Source organism: Thamnophis elegans, chromosome 16 (genome assembly GCF_009769535.1).
Source record: "Thamnophis elegans isolate rThaEle1 chromosome 16, rThaEle1.pri, whole genome shotgun sequence".
Classification (NCBI taxonomy): domain Eukaryota; kingdom Metazoa; phylum Chordata; class Lepidosauria; order Squamata; family Colubridae; genus Thamnophis; species Thamnophis elegans.
The window spans coordinates 4,652,778-4,680,206 of record NC_045556.1 but is presented as its reverse complement, the minus strand read 5'-3'; the positions used below and the strand labels follow the sequence as shown (position 1 = coordinate 4,680,206).

Below are 27,429 nucleotides of genomic sequence, written 5' to 3'. Positions count from 1 at the left end.
AGTCCTCCTCCCCTCCCCCGACTGGCTCAAGCGGCCGCTCCTTTCCTCCCACGGCCCGGCCCGGGCCCCCCTCCCCCCTTGGGAACGATGGGCACTAGAGTCTTTATTCCAGGTTCTTTGGGGGGAGAAGCAGCCCCTTCCCTACCAAGGCCGTGGATGGGCCCTGGAGTCCCTATTCTGGGAGAGTCAATCCCTCCTCGGGGACCATGGGCTCTGGAGTCCTCCTCCCCTCCCCCGACTGGCCCAGGCGGCCGCCCCCTCCCTCCTTCGGGGCGGGGGAAGGGGCGGGGGAAGGGGCGGCCCGGCGGGGCTCGGCGGGGCTCGGGTGGGGCCGGCGGGGCTGGGCCGGGCTGGGGTTGGGGCGGCGAAGGCCTGGAGCGGCGCGGCGATGCGGCCAGGATGGCCGTCTCGGGGCTGAAGGCCGAGCTGCGCCTTCTCGAGTCCATCTTCGGCCGCGACCACGAGCGCTTCCGCATCGCCTCCTGGAAGCCCGACGAGCTGCATTGCCTCTTCGTGCCCCCCGGCGGCCCCGGCCCGGCCCCGCCGCCCGCGCCGCTCGCCATCCACTGCAACATCACGGTGCGCTGGGGACGGGGGGGGGGGCAGGCGGGGGTCTCCCTCGGGTCTCCCCCCTCCCTCTGGCAGGCTCCCTCCAACCCCCCTCCGAGGAATGGGGGGGGCTTCCTCCCTAATCCTTCCCACCCCCTCCCAGGCGCCCGTGGGGAGGGGGAGGGGGGCGTTGGGGCGCAGGGAGACTCTCGGCCCCCACTTCAAAGAGAGATCCCTACCGGGGGTCTCCGAAGGACGACCCCCCCTCTCCCTAGGGTCTCCTCTGGGAGCCGGGGGGGGGGGAGACAGAAAGCCTGCCTCGAGGGGAAGGGGGCGGCATTCTTCTTTTTGGCGGGGGGCGGCGGGGGGAAGAAGCGCCGCCACCCGCCTCTGAACTCTGCGTAGGCTCAGAGGCTGGAGCCCTTCGCGGGCCCGGCTGGCAGGAGAAAGCTTAGAAAGGTGGGGTGGAAGGAGGGGCGTTCTGTCTAGATGACCTCGAGCTCCCTCCCAAGGAGCGGGTGGGTGGGTGGGAGAGAGAGAGAGAGGACTACATGTCCCATCTTAGAGACCCTCCGTGGGAGAAAATCTGGCTGGTGGGGGGACGGGGGGTGGGTGGGAAGTGACTTCCCATTCAGATCTCTCTCTCTCTCTCTCTGTCTCCGGAAATCGGGGTTTCGAACTCCCAAAAGTTTTGAAAAGCGGGTTGGGGAAAAGAAAAAAAGGAAATCCCCCCCCTCCTTTGCTTTAAGCAAACATTGTAACTCTCGTCTCGGTTTTGCAACAAAACAGGAAGGCCAAACATTGGAAAACGCCTGCGACACTCTTAGCTGCTGCTTCCGCTCCGACTTCTGACTTTTAAAAAGGGGTGGGCTGAGGGGGAGGGGACAAAGGTCTTTCCACACACCCCCTCCTCCCCCCTTTTGCCCCCCCTCCAGGGTCAAGGAGGTTGTTTCTGACTGTAGAATTCAAAAGCTGGTTAGTATTGCAAGTAACTTGAGTGGGGGGTGGGAGAGGGGAAAAAAAAACCCTTTCCTTTAACTAATGCAGGTTGTCCTGCACTTACGACCAGAATCCAGCCGAAACTTTCAGTTGCGTAAGGAAGTCCTTTTGAGTTCCGTTGAGTTTTGAGACCTTCCTTGCCACCGTTGTTAAGTGAATTATGCCGGTAGTTAAGCAAGGAATCTGTGAAGCGAATCCAGCTTCCCCATTGATGTTTATCAGAGAGGTCGCAAAACGGGGTGACCGTCGTATGTAGGGGTCAGTTTCCGAGCGGCTGACTTTGAATCATCCTGACCACGCGACGGTCGTAAGGGTGAGAAACGGCCACATTTTTCAGGGCCAGGGTGACGCCGAGCGGTCGCTCAACGGACTGTCCTAAGTCGAGATTCATTTGGCCAGCTGGAAAGAGGTGGATTTGCTGGCAAAAAATATCTTTTAAGCTTGGCATTAAGGAGGATGTGCCCAGAGACTCCGGTTGAATTAAAGGAAGTGAGGTAGGCATAAGCCCTTCCTACCTATCTACCTACCCGGAGGAAAAGTTAAAGATTTTTTTTGCCAGGGAAAAAAGATTGTGTAACCTTTGGAGATCTCTCAAGTGCCTTGCCACTTCCAAACAACCCACCCACCCCCTTTTCAGATGAGCTTCCAATGTGTCTAAGGTGGCATTATGGGGGGGGGGAGGAGAGGGGGGGTAGAATTGGGCACAAAGGACAGATCCTTCTTTGGAACCATTCGGATTTAATCCAAATGCCCAATTAAAAACAACAACAACACAGCTCATTGCCTTTGGGATAACAACGTCAAGCCTTTGTGCAACCACACCGGAAATCTGGCTTTTCTGGTCGAGACACACACACACACACACACACGCCCCCTCCCCTCGCTCTTGATGTCTTGACCCACTTTCGATTTTGATCGAGGGTTTAAAACGGTAGGAAACCGTGACGTTTGACGTTCTGACGTTGGCATTAGCTTGCCCGGGCAGAGCGAGAGGGTGAGTAAACCCTCTTGGCTTCAGAGGGCCCTGCTTAGATTTTGCATGGGCTAAACTGGAATCCTGTAAGAACTCGTCCCAGTTTTGCCCGGACAGGGAAAAAGCCTGGTTTTGGCAGGGATCCTGTTTTGGCAGGTAGAAACCACCCCCCCCCCCCTTGTAGATTACAAGCGTTCTACGGCTGGCTCCAATTTCCCCTCTGTCGTATGGGATCAGGAATGACAATTTGGATTAAATCCCTAGCATCATTGGCTTAAAAGCGGTGATCTATATGTAAGGGAGGGAATTTTTAAAGGTTAAGTACGTTGATCCTCAACATTTCCGTTGCTAAGTGGTACAGGTGTTCATAGAGTGGAGCCCCATGTTACGACCCGTGTTTTACGGCGTTTTCGAGCGAGTCGTTGTGGTTGCTAAGCCCATTGGGCCTCCTCCGTTGACTTTGCTGGACGGAAGCTGGCTGGGAAGTTGGCAAGGGATGGTCACGTGATTTTGGGACAATAGAACCACCCTAAGTACAGATTAACAGAGTTGGAAGGGACCTTGGAGGTCATCTAGTCCAACCCCCGGCTAAGCAGGAGATCCTACGCCATTTCACAGATTTAACAGAGTTGGAAGGGACCTTGGAGGTCATCTAGTCCAACCCCCAGCTAAGCAGGAGATCCTACGCCATTTCACAGATTTAACAGAGTTGGAAGGGACCTTGTTGGTCATCTAGTCCAACCCCCTGCTCAAGCAGGAGATCCTACGCCATTTCACAGATTTAACAGAGTTGGAAGGGACCTTGTAGGTCATCTAGTCCAACCCCCTGCTCAAGCAGGAGACCCTACACCATTTCTGAGAAATGACAGTCCAATCTCTTCTTGAAAGCCTCCAGTGATGAAGCTCCCACAACTTTTAAATAACAGAATAACAGAGTTGGAAGGGACCTTATGGGTCATCTAGTCAACCCCCCCGCCAAGCAGGAGACCCTACACCATTTCTGACAAGTGGCAGTCCAGTCGCTTCTCGAAAGCCTCCAGTGCTGACCTTGGGACAATGCAACCGTCATAAATGTGAGAACTGGTCACGAGCCCCTATTTTGTTTTCAGCGCGGTTATAACTTTGAACCGGTCAAGAAAAGAACGGCTATAAGTCCAGCGCTACCTGTGTTTATCATGGTTGGGGAGAACATTCAATTACGGCACAAAGGCAGTTATTGATTGTGGTGGTGGGGTGTTATGCATGTATTTAATTTGGGAGGGGGGGTACAGAAAAGCATTTGGTCCTAAAAGATAGAATCTTGTAAAGGACAGAGGGAGGGGGCAACTTGCTTTGGGGATGGGGGAGAATTTGCCTGGAGCATGGCATGGTGTTCAGTGAACAACTAGGGGGGGGGCTGCCTGTAGCTCAAAAATTATCTTGTCTGCCTTTGGCTTTTTTACAATTAGCCAACATGGTTTCTGCCTTTTGAAACCAGCCAGAAAATAGGAGCTTAATCCCTAAAGGCAAAGTTTAAAATACTCCCCTGGTCATTCTTGACTTTTCTTGGCAATAATACGGAAGAGCTTTGATGTTGCTGCTTATTTCATTTTTCCCCAGTTTTTCCCAATTGAAACTCCCTTTCTGGCACACCAACCAATAACCAGCCTCCTTGGTCTGGGTGCTATTCCCCCAAACCCCCTTTTGTGGGGAATTAAACTAGGAGATCGGCTCTGTGGCGCTTCCTTACCGAGGCCCTGCTTTTCACCATCAAAATATTTTCCTTTTCCTGACCTGCCTCGAAATAGTTCTTGGGAGGGAAGCCAAGAGACTGGGAAGCCCCTGGCAGGAATTCTGGCTTCCCAAGAGCACAAAGCAAACTCCTTGTCCCGACAAATTGACTATGAATTCTGCTCATTCACTTCCAGAAAAATCTTTCAAGGGAGGATTTACAGTCACAGACCTTATCTGGCTTGGAGAGCTGCCAGGCCGATCTCTGCAGAACTTGGCAAGGAGTCTCGGAGAGTCAGGAACCAATTAAGCAAACTAATGGTCTCCTGCAAACTCCACTCCCCTTTCGCTCCTCTTTTATTTCCTCTGGGAGGGTCCATTTATTGTCCACCTGTGGCCTTACTCCCAAGTCGACCCCTGTTCCTTAGCTGTTCCCTTCGTCTGGCAGCTCTGTGCATGCGCACACTGGGAACAGGCTCCAGCTGTTCTTCTGCCTCACTGATGTCTGACTCTGAAGGCAGCTGATAACTGTCAGACGGCCCTGGCCCCCTCTCTGCCTCCGACACAGAGCCCTCCTCAGAGCCTTCCCCAGGCTCCAGGACTGGCCCATGTTCCTCCCCAGCCTCCTCACTGTCCGAGTCTGCTGCTGCCAGTTTCGCAGGCCACTGGCGGGCCACAGCAAATTCCATGGGAGGTAGGGAACCATTTTGGGAATGCTGTTCTAGTGAGACAGGAGCGTAAGATCGAGCAATGGTGAGTGGCAGAGAATCGCAGGAAGTTGTGGATAGGAGATTCCTTGGTTTGGAGATTGCGTTGAGCCAAAGTCAAAATATATTGGCAGGAAGTGCAGAGAGGCTAGGAGGGAAGAGTCCAAAAATCTCAAGGAGGCTGGCAGAGATCCCCCGGGGGTTGAACGAAAATGAATAAATAATCAAGATCATCCCAGATTTGAACAGAGATCAGGATTAGTGCTGGGACATAAATATCCGGCTCTCCTGCTCATTAGGGACACTGTGGCTCAGTGGCTGAGATGCTGAGCTTGTCGATCAGAAAGGTCGGCAGTTCGGCGGCTCGAATCCCTAGCGCCGCGTAACGGAGTGAGCTCCCGTGACTTGTCAAGACTGTTGTAGGGACGGTGGAGGTCAGTTTTGGTAGAAGGTTGAAGATGTTCCTTCTTTTGGGACTCTCTTGTTGCGTCCTTTCCCGGAGAAAGGAAAATGCCCATCGTTCCTTAGCCCTGAGATTTATGTACAGCTTTTCTTTCCCGTGATGCCTTCTGGGTATTTAGAACTGCACTTCCTATCCCCCCTAGTTAGCGCCGTAGAAGGACAAAGCTATTGTCAGACAATGCGTGTTGCTGGGCTGGTCAGCCGTCCTTGAACAGCGGGCTTCTGTGGCCTTGATAGACACCGGGTCACCAAAACAGGAATTTCAAATCAAATGCGTCTTCGGCCTAATTGGCACACGGCCGGCTGGAATTGCCGTATGGAGGAAACGGTGGCCTTCGTGCCAGGAAGAGAAATAGATATTCTGGTTGGACCGAGCAGAATTTTCCTCAGTCTTAGCAACTTCAAGGTGGGTGGACATTAACTCCCAGAATTCCCCAGCTGGCAACGCAACAGCCACACAATTCCCTTCACCACTGCAGATTCTCATTATAAAGGCACTTTATAAGACCTGGGTAAGGCCACACTTGGAATCCTGCATTCAGTTTTGGTCGCCACGATGTAGAAAAGATGTGGAGACTCTAGAAAGAGTGCAGAGAAGAGCAAGAAAAGATGGTTAGGGGACTGGAGGCTCAAACATATATGAAGAGCGGTTGCAAGAACGAAAAGAAGGACCAGGGGAGACATGATAGCAGTCTTCCGATATCTTAGGGGTTGCCACAAAGAAGAGGGAGTCAAACTATTCTCCAAGGCACCCGAGGGTAGATCAAGAAGCAATGGGGGGAAACTAATCAAGGAGAGAAGCAACTTAGAACTAAGGAGAAATTTCCTGACAGTCAAAACAATTAATCAGTGGAACAGAAGCTGCCTCCAGAAGCTGTAAATATTCCAATACTGGAAGTTTTTAAGGAGATGTTGGATATCCATTTGTCTGAAGTAGTGTAGGGTTTCTTGTCTAGGCAGCGGGTTGGACTAGAAGATCTCCAAGGTCCCTTCCAACTGTATTCTATTCTATTCCTATTCTGTTCTATTCTATTCTAATATATTCTATTCCATTCTATTCTATTCTAATATAATCTATTCTATTCATATATTCTATTCTAATATAATCTATTCTATTCTAATATATTATATTATATTGTAATATAATCTATTCTAATGTCTGTTCTATTCTAATCTATTCTATTCTAATATATTCTAATCTATTCTACTCTAATATATTCTATTCTATTCTAATATAATCTATTCTAATGTCTGTTCTATTCTATTCTAATATATTCTAATATAATCTATTCTATTCTAATATAATCTATTCTATTCTAATATAATCTATTCTATTCTAATATAATCTATTCTATTCTAATATAATCTATTCTAATGCCTGTTCTATTCTATTCTAATATATTCTATTCTACTCTATTGTAATATATTCTATTCTAATATAATCTATTCTATTCTAATATCATCTATTCTATTCTAATATCATCTATTCTATTCTAATATCATCTATTCTAATGCCTGTTCTATTATATTCTATTCTAATATATATCTATTCTTAGCAAGTGTGTATGTGTGTGGGGGAGTCATATAATCAAGCATGACTCATTCCAATTCTGGTCATCAGTGGCGGGCTCCCTGCAGAATCCGAACCCAACTCCAAGGCAAGGCCAACGGAAGTTGTGCCCGGGTGATGTCACGCCCCGGTCTCTGTGCATGGAGTTTGCTGTGTCGCATGCCACAAACAAGATGTGCTTCAAAGGGGAATTGTTTGTTGCAGCTGGGACAGAGCATTGTATTCAGGCAAAAAAAATCCTTACGCAGTTGAGCTCTCGAGCCGTCAACACCCTGGATAAAAAATAAATAAATAAATCAGCCAGGCCAATTTGTCCCTGGGCAGAATCATCCTTTCACATCACAGGGATGATGCACTTCAGAACTTTTGGGATGCGGGCGAGGGGTGGCACCCCAGCTGACCTTGGCTCACCTTAGAGCCGTGATGGCAAAACCCATGGCACGCATGTCACAGGTGGCACGCAAAGCTCTGTGGGCACGTGAGCCGTTGCCCCAGCTCAGCTCCACCGCACATGTGCACACGCCTCCCGCCGGGCAGCTGATTTTCGGCTCTCTGCTGCGCATGCACGGGGGGTATGTCTAGCTTAATGAAACTTGTGGACTTCAACTCCCAGAATTCCTCAGCCCATCACGGCTGGCTGAAGAAACTCTTGAGAATCAAAATCCACAAGTTGCAAAGTTGGCAAGTTGAGTGGTCTAGGATCTTCCCAAGACGCAACCAACTAGCAAAACCGATGCAGGGTGACATTTAAACAACCTTGATGATTCGCTTAACAACCTGGGGGGGGGGGGAAAGTGGGCGCAGCTCAATTAATGACCACATTGCTTAACGATGGAAGTTCCTGCGGACCGCAATTGAAGTCGTTAAATCAAGGACTTCCTGTAATACAGGCCATTTCAAGGTGATCCATCAAAGGTTTTGGTCTCCACGATGTAGAAAAGATGTGGAGACTCTAGAAAGAGTGCAGAGAAGAGTAATAAAGAGGATTAGGGGACTGGAGGCTCAAACATATGAAGAACAGTTGCAGGAACTGGGGATGTCTAGTTTAATGAAAAGAAGGACCAGGGGAGACATGATAGCAGTCTTCTGATATCTCAGGGGCTGCCACAAAGAAGAGGGAGTCAAGCTATTCTCCAAATCACTTGAGGGTAGAACAAGAAGCAATGGGTGGAAACTAATCAAGAGAAGCAACTTAGAACTAAGGAGAAATTTCCTGCAAGTTAGAACAATTAATCAGTGGAACAATTTGGCTCCAGAAATTGTGAATGCCCCAACACTGGATGTTTTTAAGAAGATGTCGGATAACCATTTGTCTGAAGTGGTGTAAGGTTTCCTGCCTGAGCAGGGGGCTGGACTAGAAGACCTCCAAGGTCCCTTCCAACTCTTGTTATTCTATATATCTTGATTGCCAAGGGTGCAAATGCCTTTTTTTTTTTTGCCAAGGGCGGTAGAGTTTCTCCTGGTGACTGTGAAGTCAAGATAGGTTTCTTTTTTTTCCCCGTCTGTGAAGTAAGATAAACAGAAACTCCTTCACGCTGCCCAGGAAGGAATCATAGCTTCCTATTTCGGGGCACGAAATGTCTCTTTCGTTTTCGGCCTCTGTGGGCTTCCCCGGGTGAAGGCAGGGCTGGTTGCGTCGGGCATCGAACAAGCAGATTTGAATCCTGAGATGAATCGGCGGCGTTGATTTCCTGGGGGGGGCCACCATCTCATTTCTAGAATTCCTGGAAGGGATGCGAAGGCGTTCAGGGGTTTGACTGTGCTAAGCGGTTTATTCTCCCTAAAAATGCAGGAGTCCTACCCATCATCCTCGCCAATATGGTTTGTGGAATCAGATGACCCCAACTTGACCTCAGTCCTGGAGCGATTGGAGGATATTAAAAGCAATACTTTGGTAAGGAGTCTTATTCTTGAGCTTGCTTTATTCCGGAAGGGGGGAGGCCTCGGGTTCAAATCTGGGAAGGACTCGGTTTTGAATGGAGTTCAACTCGGAGAGATTACCCTCACACACACACCACCACCCCAATCAGTGGCGGGATTCAAATAATTTAACCACCAGTGGAACGCTGGTTTTCTTCGAGTTACAATCTTGAGTTAGAATCATTGGGGCAATTCTCTGTCCTGATGACCAGCTGGGTAGGCGTGGCTCGGGGGGGGGTTCATGTGATTGGGTGGGCGTGGCCAACTCAACGTCACTCAGGTCAATGGGCGCTTCACCTTGGAGAGTCAGTTTCTGTAAAGCAGGGCAATAAAGATGAGGCTAGAAACAACACCAGAATGTCTCCTTCCTGCCTTCCTTACAGGATTAGCCCTGTAAAGTGGGAAAAAACACAAAAGGAGATTTCTTCCAACAACCGGTTCTCCGAACTGCTTAGAAAGTTAACAACCGGTTCTCCCGAATAGGTGCGAGCCGGCTGAATCGCACCACAGCCCCCGATCCAGCAAAGCCCTTCTCAAAATAACCATGATCTCTTCCGTGGCACGACAAAACCGCGCTCGACTAAAACGCGCCCGATTAAACCGCGTCGCTGACGTCATCAACAGGGCGACAACAGCGAGCGCGGAGAAAGAAGGGCGCTTTAAATAGCGCTTTGAAAGCAAACCGATTCAAGTTAAGGTAAGGGTTAGGTTTAGGATAAGGTTTAGGGTTAGGTTTAGGATAAGGTTTAGGGTTAGGTTAAGGGTTAGGGTTAGGTTAAGGGTTAGGTTAAGGGTTAGGGTTAGGTTAAGGGTTAGGTTTAGGGTTAGGTTTAGGATAAGGTTTAGGGTTAGGTTAAGGGTTAGGTTTAGGGTTAAGTTAAGGGTTAGGGTTAGGTTTAGGATTAGGTTTAGGGGGGTTAGGTTTAGGTTTAGGGGTTAATTTTAGGTTTAGCGTTTACAGCGTGCTTTTTTCTCCGCGCTGTTGTCGCGCTGTGATGACGTCAGCTACGCGGTTTCGTCAAGCGCGCTTTAGTCGAACGCGGTTTTGTGGTGGAACCCATCTCTTCGGGTCAATACTGTGTTTTAATTACTAACACCTGAGCTAAATAACATTCGCAAATCCTTCAGCAACGGCAAGCCACGAAATGAATAAACTCTGCCGGAGGTGGGGAAAAAACCTGCCTGCCGTGTGCCACATGGGGGGGGAAAAAACATTTTTGCAAACCACTTAAAAGAGGGTTATTATTTTGATTTGCATCCCAACGTTCTCCGTTTACAGGAGAAAGCAGGGAGGGAAATCTCTCTTTGCAAACATGGTTTCCAGCACCTTGAAGGCCCAGGAGGTAGAAATTTTTTAAAAAAGAAGAAGAACAGCTTCCTTCTCTTATCACTGTCCTGCAGAGCTGGATCCTATCCTGGCTTCTGTTTTCCCTTTTCCCTTTCGTCATGCTGCAGAACTCTAACAAGACTTTTTTTTATATATTATTATTGGCAAACGTAATTGTCTCCCTGCTGGCACTTAGAATCCATTTTAATGTTTGCATAAGCAGCAATTAGATTCTTGAATTGCTTTCCCTAAGCCACCTGCCAAAGGTTTTGTTTTCAAAGGCTGGAGAATCATTGACTAATCCCAAGGACTCGCTGCCTATGGAGAACTACAGGAGTTGCAGGCAGTTCTCGACTTACGACCACAAATTTCTGCGGCTAAGCAAGGTGGTAATTAAGTGAGTCATAACTGCTGAGCGAATCAGAGCAGTGAATCGCCAGACATTAAGCAAACCTAGGGTTCCTCATTGACTTTGCGGGCTGTGAAGGTCACAAACAGCAATTGCGTGAGCCCGGAACTCTTGAGCCGTCATAAATGCATGCCCTGTGCCCAGATTTTGACCATGTGACTCTGAAGATCAAGTGATAGTCTCTTCTGACGACCTAGGCTTCCCCAGCAGCACAAAGCCGAGTCCTCATCCTGATAAACCTTTTTATTTAAAAAATAAAAAGGGCGAGTTGGCTATGGCGAATTGACTATGGCGAGTTGGCCATTGTGAGTTGATAATGGCAAGTTCACTATGGTGAGTTGGCCATTGTGAGTTGGCCATAGCGAGTTGGCCACTGTGAGTTGATAATGGCAAGTTGGCCATGGCAACTTGACTGGTGAGTTGGCCATTGTGAGTTGATAATGGCAAATAGACTATGGTGAGTTGGCCTTTGTGAGTTGGCCATTGTGAGTTGATAGTGGCAAGTTGGCCATGGCAAATTGACTATGGTGAGTTGGCCATTGTGAGTTGATAATGGCAAATAGACTATGGTGAGTTGGCCTTTGTGAGTTGGCCATAGTGAGTTGATAATGGCAGGTTGGCCATGGCAACTTGACTATGGTGAGTTGGCCATTGTGAGATGATAATGGCAAGTTGACTATGGTGTTGGCCATTGTGAGTTGGCCGTAGCGAGTTGGCCATTGTGAGTTGATAATGGCAAGTTGGCCATGGCAACTTGACTATGGTGAGTTGGCCATTGTGAGTTGATAATGGCAAATAGACTATGGTGAGTTGGCCATAAGCGAGTTGGCCATTATGAGTTGGCCATGGTGAGTTGATAATGGCAAATAGGCTATGGTGAGTTGGCCATAGCAAGTTGGCCATGGCAAATTGATTATGGTGAATTGACTATGGCGAGTTGGCTGTGGTAAATTGTGAATTGTCATAGACCCAACCATGGATGCCCCTTTAAATCTCTTTCCCCCCTCCCCCCCCGCAGCTTCTCCAGCAGCTGAAGCGCTTGATATGTGACCTCTGCCGGCTCTACAACCTCCCCCAACATCCGGATGTCGAGATGTTAGATCAGCCTTTGCCGTCTGGCCAGGTAAAAAGTCCCCGATGAAACATCTTTAGGGCAGAGGACCAAAACGCCTGCCAAGCAGGGAGGGGCCTGCCGAGTTTCATTGCAGGGTGTGGGAGGTGTGACTCAGAAACTTGTCATTGCTGGCCAGAGCCAGTGGCTGTTCGGGATGCTCCCTGGTGGCTCTCCATGAAGGATGGGAATTTGTTCAGTCCTGCAAGGGAAAGGCCCCACCTAGAAACTCTGGGCTTCCTTCCTCATCTTCACGGAGAGGACAATTTGGGTTGACTTTCCCTTCCTGCCTTCTCCAAACTCCAAGCGCAGATAGTCCTCTCAATAGTTGTTAAGTGAATTTGGCCCCGTGTTACGACCTTCCTGGCCATAGTCATCAAGTGAATCGCATGTTCATTTAACAGTGGATGGTGTTAACTCCCTTAACAGTGGTGTTTGGGGAGTAACACCATAGTCCAGTGAACTTGGATTCCCCATTGACTTTTATAGCCGAGGTGGCGCAGTGGTTAGGGTGCAGTACTGCAGGCCACTTCAGCTGACTGTTATCTACAGTTCAGCAGTTCTAATCTCACTGGCTCAAGGTTGACTCAGCCTTCCATCCTTCCGAGGTGGGTGAAATGAGGACCCAGACTGTGGGGGGCGATATGCTGACTCTGTAAACCGCTTAGAGAGGGCTGAAAGCCCTATGAAGCGGTATATAAGTCTAACTGCTATTGCTATTGCTGTTGTTGGTCCAGAAGTTTGCAAAAGGCGATCACATGAGCCCAGGACACTGCAACCGTCGTAAATATGAATCAGTTGCCAAGTGTCTGAATTTTGATCACGTGACTGTGGGGATGATGCAACGGTTCTGTGATTATGATTATAGCTTTATTGATTAGGCCAGTGACGGCTAACCCTTTAGTTGCTGCGTGCCAAAATCATCCGTGTGACTCCCCCCACACACACATGCGCGCATGACACACACATGATTATAAAGGGCGATCCCATCGTAAAGACATACCAGTTGCCAAGCCCCAGAATTTTGATTCCATGACTGCAGGGTCGCAAAGTGAAAGTTATAAGTGTAAGACTTACTGGTTGTAAGTCCCTTTTTTTTTCCAGCCCCGTCGTAACTTCAAATGTTCATTAAATGAATGGCCATAAGCCGAGGGCTGCCCATGTATAGGGGCCTGGGTCGCCGTCTCACAGCCATTAGCGGAACTCTGCTGTGTGGTCCTTTGTGGGGGGAAGAAAGAAAGAAAGAAAGAAAGAAAGAAAGAAAGAAAGAAAGAAAGAAAGAAAGAAAGAAAGAAAGAAAATGCTGATTTAATTGATGAGGATCTTTTGTTATGTTCCAGAATGGAACGACCGAAGAGGTAACATCCGAAGAGGAAGAGGAGGAAGATATGGGTGAAGTAAGTGTTTTCGCTCACTTGCAGCCTGCTCTACTCTTCCTTTTCGCTACTACATCTTTGATCCGTCCAGAAAACGAAAGTGGGAGGGTCTAAGGAAGTCATCAAAGGGCCACCAACAATGATCCAAACTGGTGCTGTCCAGATGTTCTGGATTTTAGCCAGCAATGGGAATCCCTCACATCTGGAAGGTGTCAAATTGTCTTCTTTATCCAACCTCTTAGAAACTCCCCCTTTTGTTTGAACCAGTTGGATCTTCTTCCAGAGCTGGCCTGGTCTGGATCAGTCCAGAATAACAGCGTGGGAAGGGACCTTGGAGGTCTTCTAGTCCAACCCCCTGCTCAGGCAGGAAACCCTATACATTTTCAGACAAATGGCTATCCAACATCTTCTTAAAGACTTCCAGTGTTGAGGCATTCACAACTTCTGTAGGCAACTTCTGTTCCACTGATTTAATTGTTCTCACTGTCAGGAAATTTCTCCTCAGTTCTAAGTGGCTTCTCTCCTTGATTAGTCTCCATCCATTGCTTCTTGTCCTGCCTTCAGGGGCTTTGGAGAATAGCTTGACTTCCTCTTCTTTGGGGGCAGCCCTTGAGATATTGGAAGACTGCTATCATGCCACCCCTGGTCCTTCTCTTCATTTCATCGCTTACCCATTCCTGATCTCCTGTAATCTTCATGCTCCCTCTCCATTTCTCCAGTTGGGACATTGGAAGCCTTATCTGTTACTCTCCTAAAACCTGAGCCCTCGTGTCTTCGTGATTCTCCCCCCAAGTTGAGAAATACGTGTGATCCACGCAAACTGCCGGTGTGATCCTGAGCGATCGGTTGCGCCTGCTTCCCCCCCACCCCCAAATCACTCTGCAATCTTGTCTCGTAGGACATCGATCTGGATCATTACGACATGAAGGAGGAAGGCCCCGTTGAAGGGAAGAAAACGGAGGATGACGGCATCGAGAAGGAGAATCTAGCCATTTTGGAAAAAATCCGGAAGAATCAAAGGGAGGATCACCTAAACGTAAGTGCTTGGTAGGTAAGAGGGAAGGGATCCATTAGGAAGTTCACTGCATGTCAGCTATGAAAGAATTGAAAGCGGAAGAAGGGTGTTAGAGACACAACAGGCCTTTTCATTGGCCTGAAATTCATGTTATTTTAGACTATAGAATAGAATAGAATTAGGAATGGAATAGAATAGAATTAGGAATAGAATAGAATTAGGAATAGAATGGAATAGAATTAGGAATAGAATGAAATAGAGTAGAATAGAATAGAATTAGGAATAGATTGGATAAAATAGAATAGAATTAGGAATAGAATGGAATAGAATAGAATTAGAATAGAATTAGGAATAGAATTAGAATGAAATAGAATAGAATTAGGAATAGATTGGATAAAATAGAATAGAATTAGGAATAGAATGGAATAGAATTAGGAATAGAATGAAATAGAGTAGAATAGAATAGAATTAGGAATAGATTGGATAAAATAGAATAGAATTAGGAATAGAATGGAATAGAATATAATAGAATTAGGAATATAATAGAATTAGGAATAGAATAAGGAATAGAATTAGAATGAAATAGAATAGAATTAGGAATAGAATAAGGAATAGAATTAGAATGAAATAGAATAGAATTAGGAATAGAATAGAATTAGGAATAGAATAGAATTAGGAATAGAATTAGAATAGAATAGAATTAGAATACAATAGAATAAGGAATAGAATAAGGAATAGAATAGAATTAGGAATAGAATAGAATAAGGAATAGAATTGGAATAGAATAGAATAAGGAATAGAATTAGAATGAAATAGAATAGAATAGAATTAGGAATAGAATAAAATAGAAAGGAATAGAATAGATATATAGAAGACTTTATTTAAGTGGATTACATCTGTATTTCTCCCTTTTTCTGTCTGCAGGGTGCCGTTTCTGGATCTGTCCAAGCGTCGGATCGACTAATGAAAGAGCTCAGGGATATATATAGGTCGCAAAGTTTTAAGACAGGTAAGTGATTTATTTTCCTAATGAAGCAAATAATATGATACCTTACAGCATAGGCACAATTTCTTTTGATAAGCCTGTCTCAAACTGTGATCCCTGTCCTGCTTAAATAAATGAAACTCCACGGGCAGCTTTTAAAAGAACAGGCATAGATTTGCACCATCAATCTGTAAAACTCTGGAATTATATGCGTTATATTTGTGTGTAAAAGGTAAAGGTTCCCCTCGCACATATGTGCTAGTCGTTCCCGACTCTAGGGGGCGGTGCTCATCTCCATTTCAAAGCCGAAGAGCCAGCGCTGTCCGAAGACGTCTCCGTGGTCATGTGGCCGGCATGACTCAACGCCGCTGTCCGAAGACGTCTCCGTGGTCATGTGGCCGGCATGACTCAACGCCAAAGGCGCACGGAACACTGTTCCCTTCCCACCAAAGGTGGTTCCTATTTTTCTACTTGCATTTTTACGGGCTTCCGAACTGCTAGGTTGGCAGAAGCTGGGATAAGTCACGGGAGCTCACTCCGTTACGCAGTGCTAGGGATTCGAACCGCCGAACTGCTGACCTTTCTGATTGACAACCTCAGCGTCTTAGCCACTGAGCCACCACTTCCCCTGTGTAAGAGATATGATATGATATTTAGATGATGCTGGATTTTGGTTTTTTTTTTTTAATTTATCCAGCTGTTATCTGGGGCCTTATTTCCAAGTGAATTATCTCTCTTGGGTTCCCTTGGTTCAAAAGATGCTTTTCAAAAAAAAAAAACCTCACTTTTTCCTTTTCTTCAGTTGGAATGAAATCCTGTTGTTGTTTTTTTACACCTTCTCAAAATACCACAGGTGACATGACAAGCAGACGTCAGAAGTCCAGATTCTTTGCTATTTCTCAGGAAGTGCTAATGAGGGCAAGTTGCAAAGGCCCTTTGAATCCAGGGCTCCAGACCTGGGCCTGAATTAAATTCAGTAACACCTCCTTGGCTACTGCGAGAGACAATCCTTTTTTTAGCTGGAAATTATGTGGGTTTTTTTTTTCCCCCGGGAACATGATTTTCTCCCCCAAAAGTCCGAAAGTAAAATAATAATAATTCATTCTCCACCTCCCTGCAATTATCTATTTTCCACTCATTGCTTCATCTGCTTAACTAAGCAGAAAGTTTCTTCTAGTGGCTTCTCTGTTCTGCATGAGAAAACACCCGTGCATTGCTCTCCTCTCGGCTTTATAGTTTATAAAGGTAGAATTGCGGTCATAAATCGAGAACTGCCTGTGGTTGCCTTTCCTAACTGTAGATTGAGCAAGATTTTCCGCTGTAAACAGTGGAGAAAAAAGTAAAGGCAAAGGTTCCCCTTGCATACATGTGCTAGTCGTCCCCGACTCTAGGGGGCGCTGCTCATCTCCGTTTCAAGGCTGAAGAGCCAGCGCTGTCCAAAGACGTCTCCGTGGTCATGTGGCCGGCATGACTCAATGCCGAAGGCACACGGAACGCTGTTCCCTTCCCACCAAAGGTGGTCCCTATTTTTCTACTTCCATTTTTTACGTGCTTTCGAACTGCTAGGTTGGCAGAAGCTGGGACAAGTCACGGGGGCTCACTCCGTTACGTGGCGCTAGGGATTCGAACCGCCAAACTGCCGATCTTTCTGGCTCGGCATCTTAGCCACTGACTCAATTCTGTTGCCCACAACGAATTGTAAGGTTCAGAATGGTTTGGGTGTTTAAAATTTCGTGCACGACTTTTCCCCTGGTTAAATAGTTCCATCTTGAACTCCTAGATTTTTTTTTCCCCAATAAATAAATTAAAAAAACCTGACCCAATTGCAACGCTTCCTCCCAGAGAATCCTTCATCGATGTTGTTGGAAAGCTTTCTATTTGCTGGCGCGAGATGGAACCGTCTGTCGTCCTGGCAGATGGCCGCTCTTGGCTGACCTTGGCCAATCTTGAAGAGCAAAGTTGGCCCGCTTCACAGCGGATTGGGAAATATCCACAGAAGAAAACTACCATTATGGAGTAGAGGACCACGGAGGTCCAGGTCATTTATCCCAAAGGTGCTTTTACCCCCCAAAAAAAGAGCTTACTTTGTCTTGTTGTTTTTTTTCTCCTTGAAGAGGTCTCGCCTCTCATCCAAGAAGCTTCTTCAACTCTGAAGCAGTGAAAAAGCTGAAGAACCGAAGGAGCTTCCTGGACGAGAAGCAAAACATCTTCATGGAAAAAAAACAGTTACTTTTAATAAAAGCGCCTTTGGAATGCAGAGCAAATGTTGAGCATCGAAGTGGCAGGACCACTGGGTGCCCCCCACGGGGTCTTTTGTCTGTTTATGTTTTTTATACTCTTGCAAGTGTCTTTTATTCAGAGAATCTGTCCTTGGATAAAAAGTAGGGGGAATTCACAGAGATGTTGAAACGTCTATGATACTCGGGGGGGGGGGGAACCTTCCTTGTGCCAAATTGTGCTTGTTTTGAAACTTTGTGAAGTTCCAAGTCCCACCCCAAACCCTGATTACCTAATCAAGCTTTTCTTTTTCATTTTTTTTTCATTTTTCCCCCCTGCAGGGATTTATTCAGTGGAACTCGTGAATGACAGCCTGTACGAGTGGCACGTGAAACTTCTAAAGTAAGTTTGCTTGGCTTCCCCACTTGCCTCCTTCTGTGACGACAGTGTTATGAGGCTTCCTAAGAGCCTGGAACAAACTCCTTGTCCCGACAAAAAAAACCCTTTTATTAATTGACTGTAAATTCTGCTCATTCACATCCAGCAAAGTCCTTCGAGGGAGGATTTACAGTCACAGACCTTATCTGGCTTGGAAAGCTGACAGGCCGATCTCTGCAGAACTTGGCAAGGCGTTTCGGAGAGTCACGAACCAATTCAGCGAACTAATGGTCTCCTGCAAACTCCACTCCCCTTTCGCTCCTCTTTTATTTCCTCTGGGAGGGGCCATTCATCATCCACCTGGGGCCTTCCTCCCAAGTTGGCCCGAGATCCAATCATCTGGCAACTCTGCATAGGCGCACACTGGGAACAGGCTTCAGCTGTTCTTCTGCCTCACTGATGCCGGACTCTGAAGGCAGCTGATAACTAGCATACAGCCCTTGCCCCCTCTCTGCCTCTGACACAGAGCCCTCATCAGAGCCTTCTCCAGACTCCAGGACTGGCCCATCTTCCTCCCCAACTACTCACTGTCCGAATCGGCTGCCAGCTCTGGCAAGGTTGGACCACAGCAGGGAGCAAGGATTGATGCTTGGAGCAAAGAGAAAAGAGGGAAGGAAGGAGGGGAGGGGAGGAAGAAAGAAGGGAAGGAAGAGGGGAGGAGAAAGGAAAGGAAAGGAAGGAAGGAAGGAAGGAAGGAAGGAAGGAAGGAAGGAAGGAAGGAAGGAAGGGGAAGGAACTTTCCATGGAAGTCTGTCATAACTTCCGTTGCTAATCAACCCATTGTAAGACAAGGAATATCCATGCAGTTCCCAATTGCTTATCTTTTGAATTCCATCCAGCATTCATTTTCAGCCCTTCAATTATAGGCGAGACACTCTCCGGGGAGTTGGGTTGTCCTTTGAAGAGAGCGTGGGAGATAGGATGGCTATGCAATTCACTTATTGCACCTCTTCTTCCTTCTTCTCTTTCTTGTACCCATGGCCAGGGTCGATCCTGACAGCCCGTTACACAGCGATCTCCAAGTCTTAAAAGAGAAAGAAGGCGTGGAATATATTTTGCTCAGCTTCTCTTTTAAGGTAGGTAGGAAGGGAAGAAGCAACACACCGGTGGGAGCCTATCCTCTTTTAAGGAGCGTATTCTTTACCGAAACTTTAGCCCTCTTCCGAGCTCACCGCTCTGGTAGAAAATGGACTTTTCCAAGATTTAAGACTAATGCTTCTCTCTTGATCTGTTCCAGGATAATTTTCCGTTTGACCCTCCGTTTGTCCGAGTGGTCTCTCCAGTACTCAGCGGAGGGTAGGTCCAATTCTTTTTTTTTTAATCGGTCATTATTCAGAAATTACAAATCTGATATTCCTCTTTCTCTTCTGGACAATTATGGGTGCAGCTTCTTCAATATTTCCTCGGAAGCCTCCGAGTAAGAGAATAGTAAGAAAAGTGCTAGTAGTTCTGTAATCTAAGGCTGAATGTCAAGAATAATTTTTTGGGGGGCCAATCATTCCTGAATTGGTCTATCGCCAGTCAATCTATTTTCTCTGAGTAGGAAATAGTTGCATGTGAGATATTAAAGGGATTCCTGTTCTAACTGGAGAGATATACGAAAAAAGAGTTAAAAGGCTTACAATTTTAATCAAGACTTCCTGCACCGCCCAGTGCTTAGCTACCTTCTGTAACTGTCTTTCTGCTAAATTATTCTCAGAGCGAATAGTTCAAGCTATTTGCCAACTCCAAAGCTGATTTTACAGCTTTGATGGTCTCCGTTTCCAAACTGCCACCTGCAGAATGGAGATGGTGCAAGCAAATAGACAAAAAAGGGGTTTTTTTCCCCCCCCAAATTAACTTTAGAGCCTTGTGCTCCTGTCTCCATAGGTTTAACTAAGAAAGCCTAACTTTAAACATGACTTTAATTACCCATTTCGGAGAACGCTAGTAGACTAGTGCAAAATCAGTAGTTAAAAGTCATGTTTAAACTTAAACTACTGATTTTGGAGAGGGCTAGTAGACTACTGTGAGGGACATGGTGGCTCTGTGGCTAAGACGCTGAGCTTGTCGATCAGAAAGGTTGGCAATTCGGCGGTTCAAATCCCTAGCGCCCCGTATGGAGTGAGCTCCCGTGACTTGTCCCAGCTTCTGCCAACCTAGCAGTTCGAAAGCACGTACAAATACAAGTAGAAAAATAAGAGCCACCTTTGGTGGGAAGGGAACAGCGTTCCGTGCGCCTTCGGTGTTTTATCATGCCGGCCGCATGACCACGGAGACGTCTTCGGACAGCGCAGGCTCTTCGGCTTTGAAACAGAGATGAGCAGCGCCCCCTAGAGTCAGGAACAACTAGCACATATGTGCAGGGAAACCTTTACCTTTTAGTAGGCTAGTGCAAAAATCTCACTTCCCACTCCATATACACACTGGGTTTTTTAAAAACCCATTTTAATATTAATTTTAATGTTTTCGCGGTCAGAATTCCCTAATTAAATCATGAGCCTCGAACCAAGCTTCGAAAGAAATCCAGTTATTTATTAGGAGCAGCATAACAGCATGTACCCAAGTGAAGACAACTCTGACCCCATGTAATTTACACCCCAATTATGACCCTGTTTCCCCCCCCCCTTGCATATGGTAAGTGGAGAGCAGGCCAGGGATGCTATGCGAATTGACATTAGCTTTTCATGTCTGATGTTTTAATGCTGTAACGGTTTTATTCTGTTACTTATGGTATTGTAAACTGCCTCGAGTCCCTTGCTAGAGAGACGGACAACATACAAATTTAATGCCTAAATAAATAAATATTGGAAATATTCTCAATGCACCTTTTATGTGTCTCAGGTACGTTCTGGGAGGAGGGGCCCTATGCATGGAGCTTCTAACAAAACAGGTAAAAATACATGCCCGTAGAGGAATTACCCACCTGATTTTTATCTACTGGTAGATTTTATCTACCAACCATAAGTGGTTGTTCAGTGAGTCACCCCTGAATTTTGCCATCTTTTTTTTTTTGCCACGATTGTTAAACGAACCACTAAAGTTGTTAAGTGAATTGTGTGTGGTCATTCAATGAATCTAATCCCCCCCCCCTGTTTTGCTGGTTGGAAAGATCGCCAGTGGCGATCACATGACCTGGGGAAGCATCAGAGGTGGGTTCCTACCGGTTCGCACCAGTTCGGAAGAACCGGTTCGTCAAATCTACCGAACCAATTAAAAGAGGTTCCACCAGTGGACCCGGAAAGCAGGCCACACCTACAGAAGAGGTTCCAAAATTTTTTTGAAACCCACCACTGGGAAGCATCAACCGTTGTAAACTCATGCCGGTTGCCAAGTGTGCAAATTTTGATCATGTGCCCCCGGGTGGGTGGGGATGCTGTGACCATCGTAAGAGCAAGAACTGGTTGCAAGTCCCTTTTTCCAGGGTTATCGTCACCGTACGGTTGCTGAACCAAAAATTGGAATTCAGAGACCATGCGTCCATGACTCTGTGGATACCCCTGGTTCTGGATACCCCCTTCACCACCACCCTCTCCCCCACGGACCCCTCCCCCATGTCTCTAGGGTTGGAGCAGCGCCTATTCCACAGAATCGGTCATCATGCAGATCAATGCCACGTTGGTCAAAGGGAAAGCCAGAGTTCAGTTTGGGGCGAATAAGGTAAGCGACACTATGGTGCGTTCCCAGCTGTTTAAGGCTTCCGTTTGTCCCTTCCTGCTGCAAACCCAACGGGCTGAAAATTCATTGTCAATGCGGGAGGATCATTTGATCACTGCAGGTCCAGGTTTTATAGCAAATCCATGGAACTGAAATACGATTTTTTTTGGGGGGGGGGAGGGGGTTATTTTTTAATCCCTTACATATAATTACAAGTATACATTCACATAGGTATTGTTCTTATTGCATTTATCACTTTTACATATTTACTTTCCATATAGAAAGTTGAAGTATATACACTTGAGGTTGCTTTGCTTAACATCCCGTACACCTATTTGTAATTTCACCACCCTGCTTTCTCTTCCTTTTCTCTCTCCCTCCCTTCTCTACTTCTTTCTTCCTCTCCTTTCCCTTTCCTTCTTCCCTTACCTCTCCCCTGCTCCTCTCCTCCTCTTCCCCTTCCTATCCTCTCTCCTTTTCTTTCTATCCCTCCCCGCCTTCCTCTCCTTTCCCCTTCCTTCCTTCCATCTCTCTCCTGCTCTCTTCCTCTCCTTTCCCTTTCCTTCTTCCCCTACCTCTCCCCTGGTCCTCTCCTCCTCTTCCCCTTCCTATCCTCTCTCCTTTTCTTTCTATCCCTCCCCGCCTTCCTCTCCTTTCCCCTTTCTTCCTTCCATCTCTCTTCTCTCCTTTCCCTTTCCTTCTTCCCTTACCTCTCCCCTGCTCCTCTCTTCTTCTTCTCCTTCCTACTCTCTCTCCTTCTCTTTCTATCCCTCCCCGCCTTCCTCTCCTTTCCCCTTTCTTCCTTCCATCTCTCTCTTCCTCTCTTCCTCTCCTTTCCCTTTCCCTACCTCTCCCCTGCTTCTCTCTTCCTCTTCCTACCCTCTCTCCTTCTCTTTCTATCCCTCCCCGCCTTCCTCTCCTTTCCCCTTTCTTCCTTCCATCTCTCTTCCTCTCCTTTCCCTTTCCTTCTTCCCTTACCTCTCCCCGGCTCCTCTCTTCCTCTTCCCCTTCCTACCCTCTCTCCTTCTCTTTCTATCCCTCCCCGCCTTCCCCTCCTTTCCCCTTTCTTCCTTCCATCTCTCTTCTCCTCTCTTCCTCTCCTTTTCTGTTATTGTGTTTATCTCTTTTCTTTTCTTAACTGATGTATTTTCGGGATGGTGTTCCCGCAAGCTCAGTGATACCTTTATACTTATTGTTTCCCACTCCTTTTTCTTCACTATCATATCCCAAGTATTTTTCAACTATGTCGCATTCTTGAACATTATGCTTATGTATTTATACTTTCTTTTCTATTTCCCCCCCAAACTGAAATACGATTTAAAGTTCTCCCATATTGCAGACTGGTGTTCTCCAATCTCGGCCCCGTAAAGATTTGAGGACTTCAACTCCCAGAATTCCCCAGCCAGCCATGCATGGCCAGGAGAGTGTGTTTGGAAGCCATATAAATTTTCTAAATAAAATAAATAAAAATTATCCTGGGTAAATGAAACAGGGGCGTCCTTTGTACCTCCAGCTAGCTTCTCAGCAGTTAGAATAAGAATAATAACAAGAGTTTGAAGGGACCTTGGAGGTCTTCTAGTCCAACCCCCTGCCTAGACAGGAAACCCTAGACCGTTTTAGACAAATGGATATCCAACATCTTCTTAAAAACTTGGAGCTTTCACAACTTCTGGAGGGAGGGAAGCTGTTCCACTGATTAATTGTTCTAGCTGCCAGGAAATTTCTCCTTAGTTCTTCTTTCTTTGATTAGTTTCCACGCATTGCATTTTGTCCTGCCCTCAATGGAGCCAGTCAATGTGGGGTGTAAACCATGGTTTACATCTTAAGGTGGGTTGAACTCAGACATCTGCATTTTATTCCAAAACCCCAGTTAGGTTTTTGTCTGAGCAAGGCGTGAAGGTTTCGGTATAAATCTCTTGAGTTTTCCACCATCTCAAACTCTTCTTTTTCCGATCTGATTTTGCCAGAAGGAAAACATTAAAAACCCATTCTCTCTCTTCCAGAGCCAATACAACCTAGCAAGAGCACAGCAATCTCATAAATCTCTAGTACAGTTACATGAGAAAAATGGTATGTATGGTATGTATGTGACACTCATAGCTTTGTAAGTATAACATCAGAAGAGAGCAACTGGAAAGGGGAGGGAGCATTTAAGCCACTTTACCCCCATGTCCAGGGACACAGTGGCTCAGTGGCTAAGACGTTGAGCTTGTCGATCAGAAAGGTCGGCGGTTCGAATCCCTACCGCCGCGTAACGGAGTGAGCTCCTGTTACTTGTCCCAGCTTCTGCCAACCTAGCAGTTCGAAAGCATGTAAAAATGCAAGTAGAAAAATAGGAACCACCTTTGGGGAGAAGGTAACAGCGTTCCATGCACCTTCGGCTTTTAATCATGCCAGCCACATGACCACGGAGACGGCAAAATATTTTGGGCGCTGAACCGGTAGTAGTGGCGGCAGGAACCCATTCCTGTGCCAGACGAAGGGAACAGCTAAAGAACAGGGGTCGAATTGGGAGGAAGGCCACAGGTAGATGATGAATGACCCCTCCCAGAGGAAATAAAAGAGGAGCGAAAGGGGAGTGGAGTTTGCAGGAGATCATTAGTTCGCTTAATTGGTTTGTGACTCTCCGAGACTCCTTGCCAAGTTTTGCAGAGATCGGCCTGGCAGCTCTCCAAGCTAGATAAGGTCTGTGACTATAAATCCTCCTTTGAAAGACTTTGCTGGATGTGAAGGAGCAGAATTCACAGTCAATTAATCAAAGGGGTTTTTGTTGGGACCAGGAGTTTGCTTCCTGCTCTTGGGAAGACTCGGTCAGAACATACATTAAAACCCTGAGCTACACATAATTGCTTCTACCGGAAGGGAGCTTTGGAGCTCATAGGAGACACCCTGAGCCCATCTGCAACTCTTCAGGCAGCTGCATCATGATCCCAAGACGCCTTAACGTTGCTTTTAGAGACTATAGAAAAGGCTACCTTTGTGTCCCCAATGCTGCAGGGGACATGAGCCAGGGGTGGGCAACCTTAAACACTCGGTTCAATTCTTGAGCCAACCAGAAGTCCAGTCCCCCCACCATACAGTCTCCTCCTAGCGCGACATCCTTTTTCCTCTACCTGTCCTAACCGAAAGCCCTGTCAATGTGGAGGTGGACCAGCAACAGCAGAGGGACGAAAGAGCCACATGGGTTGCTGTTCTGTCCCCCCTTCTCCGCTCGTTAAACAGACAACAAGCAAACAACTTAAAAGGAACTCTCTTTATCAGTTCTCGGCTCAGACTGGCTGCGAGCCCAAAAATAACGTAAATACAGTCTCTGACAAGATAACAGAATATAAAACAAATCTCTCTTACAGCAATGCACTTCTCCAAGCATATCCTTGAATCGGGGTTACAGAAAACCAAGCACCTTTCCAAGTGTATCTTACATAAACCACGACTGATGATCAATCAGTGTTGAACGAACCAAGGAACGTTGACTCCTGCAACCAGGGCGTGGCACCATCTGTCCTTTTATCCCCAGAATATGCCCCTAACGAGCCCCAGCTGCATAGTTAATCTTGCATCCTGGAAAGACTCACAGAAGACTGCTGCTGAGTCACAACAGGTTGCTGGCCCCTAATATAAGCCATAAACAAACATGGATCCTTTTTAATAGAGAGACTTCTTTTTATGCTTCAGAATCCCACAAATGTGGTAAAACGAGTGTCCTTCGGTGGGTTTTATATCTCAGCATGCATTCTAGACTGCAGTGATACTATATAAAATTATTGCAAAGCATAAAAGCGTCTCGTTTACCATTGTTCCTGTGTTTTTGACAATGTGCCATTATTTTCTTCTTCTTCCAGGCTGGTTCACACCTCCAAAAGAAGATGGATAATATTGAGGGCCACATTCTAACCTTTGGACCAATATCAGTCAAATATTTTATTTCCGTGCAGACTCAAGCTATAAATGCTCCATAACAGCTATAAATGAATCAGTGGATATCCAGTATAAAACTACAGCCATACCGTTCGGCTCATCGGACAAATAGTTTGGACAGAACAATTTAAGACTTTCCTATATTTTTCCCAACGGATTGAACACACCTGCGTTTTAGTACTGAATCCCTCAAACGGGGTTTTTGGTTTACTAAAATTTCCTATCGACTTTTCTATGCACTTCAGGGGTGGTAGTTTTTGTTGTTGTTGTTTTCTCCGGAATGGAACTGCAGAGGATTGCAATATATTTTATTTAAAGCCAACCAAGAGGAATAAAATTAGTTTGATAATGTGTGTTGTAGAGTTTTCAGATCTTGTTAAAAAAAAACCAATCTCTTTTTTCCCCCCCCCCAGGCTTAAAAGTTTGAGAAGGTTTGTAGAATTTCTTAATTCGAACGGCGACATAGGAGAAAAGCTTGCAATGTGAAAGAATTAAAATGTTTTATTTCACAGCTACCTTGAGGTTAGAACTCCTTAGTTTAAGCAGAGCCAGGCTGTGCCAATAGAACTTTGCAACGGGTTGCATCTACTAGGGGTTGTTCTGATCATTTTTGAGACTCTTGACGGTCTTCTTCTCAAGAGGGAGCCCTAGGTGTAAAGCTTGAAAATTTATTTAAAATGCTAGAAAGCCTCTTTACAAGGTCAATTCCATTAACGGGTTGTTGCAATCATTTGTAGATAACTTGAACTTAAAAAGCAATGGGCAAAAATCAAGACACTCCTTTTTTTATTTTTAAGAAGACCAATTTTTTAAAAAATGAAAACCACAGAATTCCCAGGAAGACTTTGATTCAGGTTGTTGGTTTCTTCTAAACATCACCTTCCTCGTAAGCATGGATTTTGTTCAGAAAAGATTTTGTTTCCTTTTTCAGAAAAACCAATTTGGATTGGAAACTGCTATGAGCCAGTAACTTGTTTTATCATTGCCTTACTTTAAAAAAAAAACTCAAGTGTTTTCATTTTCAAAGCTGAATTTGGGATCGCTTTCTTTTGTTCATTGGAATTGTATTAAAGGAATTGGCATTTTTCTTCCCAAGAACCAGAAATGGACAAGTTCTCCTGTGCTCTACCATTGTCGCCTCCAAAGTTACGTCTGTATTTCCTTTGATACCCAAAACATGATCATAGATGCTGGACTTTCCGTTTGAAAGATAAGAGTTGAAGGCTTCTGCCCGGTGGAACTTTATTTCTTTGAAGACGTACTCCAGAACATTTCCAGGATTTTGGCTTACTCGGTTGTACATATTATTTCTATCGAATTGTCTTAGCCGCCTTAAATCAGAGGACAAATTCTATGAGCTTCCTTATAGCTTATTTGAAAACCTGAGGTTGGTATTTTGGATACCTTTTCAAACTGTTTAATATTTCTAATGGACTAGCACAAGGACAGGTGCACACCCTTGGCTTCCCTATTTTATTTTATTGGGAGTTTCGTTGTTTTCTAAAAAATTCAGAAGTACTTAGCAGCGTACAATAATATGTAAACTTGCATCAAGTTTATGAATAAAATGAACCATTTTAAGAATCCTGTTACTACTTAATGTTTCTGGAAGAGCCATTTTTTGGGGGGGGAGGCAGGAATTTAGTGTCAACTTAATAGCAATAGCAATAGCAGTTCGACTTATATACTGCTTCATAGGGCTTTCAGCCCTCTCTAAGCGGTTTACAGAGTCAGCATATTGGCCCCACAGTCTGGGTCCTCATTTCACCCACCTCGGAAGGATGGAAGGCTGAGTCAACCTTGAGCCGGTGAGATTTGAACCGCTGAACTGCAGATAGCAGTCAGCTGAAGTGGCCTGCTGTACTGCACCCTAACCACTGTGCCACCTCGGCTCATAATTAAGTTCTGTATAACTATGACCGTGTTAAAAAGCTGGACTGACTTTAAATTTTTAGTAATGTTAAAAAAAATACATTAAAAAGTTGGTACACATCAGTAATTGGAAGCTCTTCAGCTATTTACAGGTGCTCCTCAGCTTGCGACCAGAATATTTGTTGCTAAGCGAGGTGGTTGTTGAATAAGCCGCACCTGATTTTACAACTTTTGC

The 27,429-nt window shown here is 46.1% G+C and overlaps 1 protein-coding gene across 2 annotated transcripts; it reads left to right on the top strand.

The window, feature by feature from the left end:
• Window positions 1–338: 338 nt before the first annotated feature.
• On the top strand, window positions 339–26,906 carry UBE2Q2 (ubiquitin conjugating enzyme E2 Q2). Of its 2 annotated transcripts, none has more exons than XM_032233275.1 (13): window positions 339–579; window positions 8,763–8,864; window positions 11,645–11,749; window positions 13,078–13,134; window positions 14,012–14,149; window positions 15,053–15,137; window positions 17,672–17,732; window positions 18,754–18,844; window positions 19,006–19,064; window positions 20,592–20,640; window positions 21,312–21,407; window positions 23,408–23,474; window positions 25,247–26,906. In XM_032233275.1, exons 1-13 carry the CDS (start codon window positions 400–402, stop codon window positions 25,276–25,278), a joined length of 1,122 nt encoding a protein of 373 aa, XP_032089166.1. In that variant the 5' UTR covers window positions 339–399; the 3' UTR covers window positions 25,279–26,906. The 2 variants fall into 2 exon arrangements, with proteins under 2 accessions (XP_032089166.1, XP_032089165.1); XM_032233274.1 differs by having other exon boundaries at window positions 23,408–23,483.
• Window positions 26,907–27,429: the final 523 nt, after the last annotated feature.

Excerpts from the sequence above, each read along its gene's own strand:
- UBE2Q2 (XM_032233274.1), top strand. The coding sequence starts at position 400 with ATGGCCGTCTCGGGGCTGAAGGCCGAGCTGCGCCTTCTCGAGTCCATC. Across the intron at positions 580-8,762 it reads CCATCCACTGCAACATCACG|GAGTCCTACCCATCATCCTC; the intron begins GTGCGCTGGGGA and ends CTAAAAATGCAG. Across the intron at positions 23,484-25,246 it reads TGAGAAAAATGGTATGTATG|GCTGGTTCACACCTCCAAAA; the intron begins GTATGTATGTGA and ends TTCTTCTTCCAG.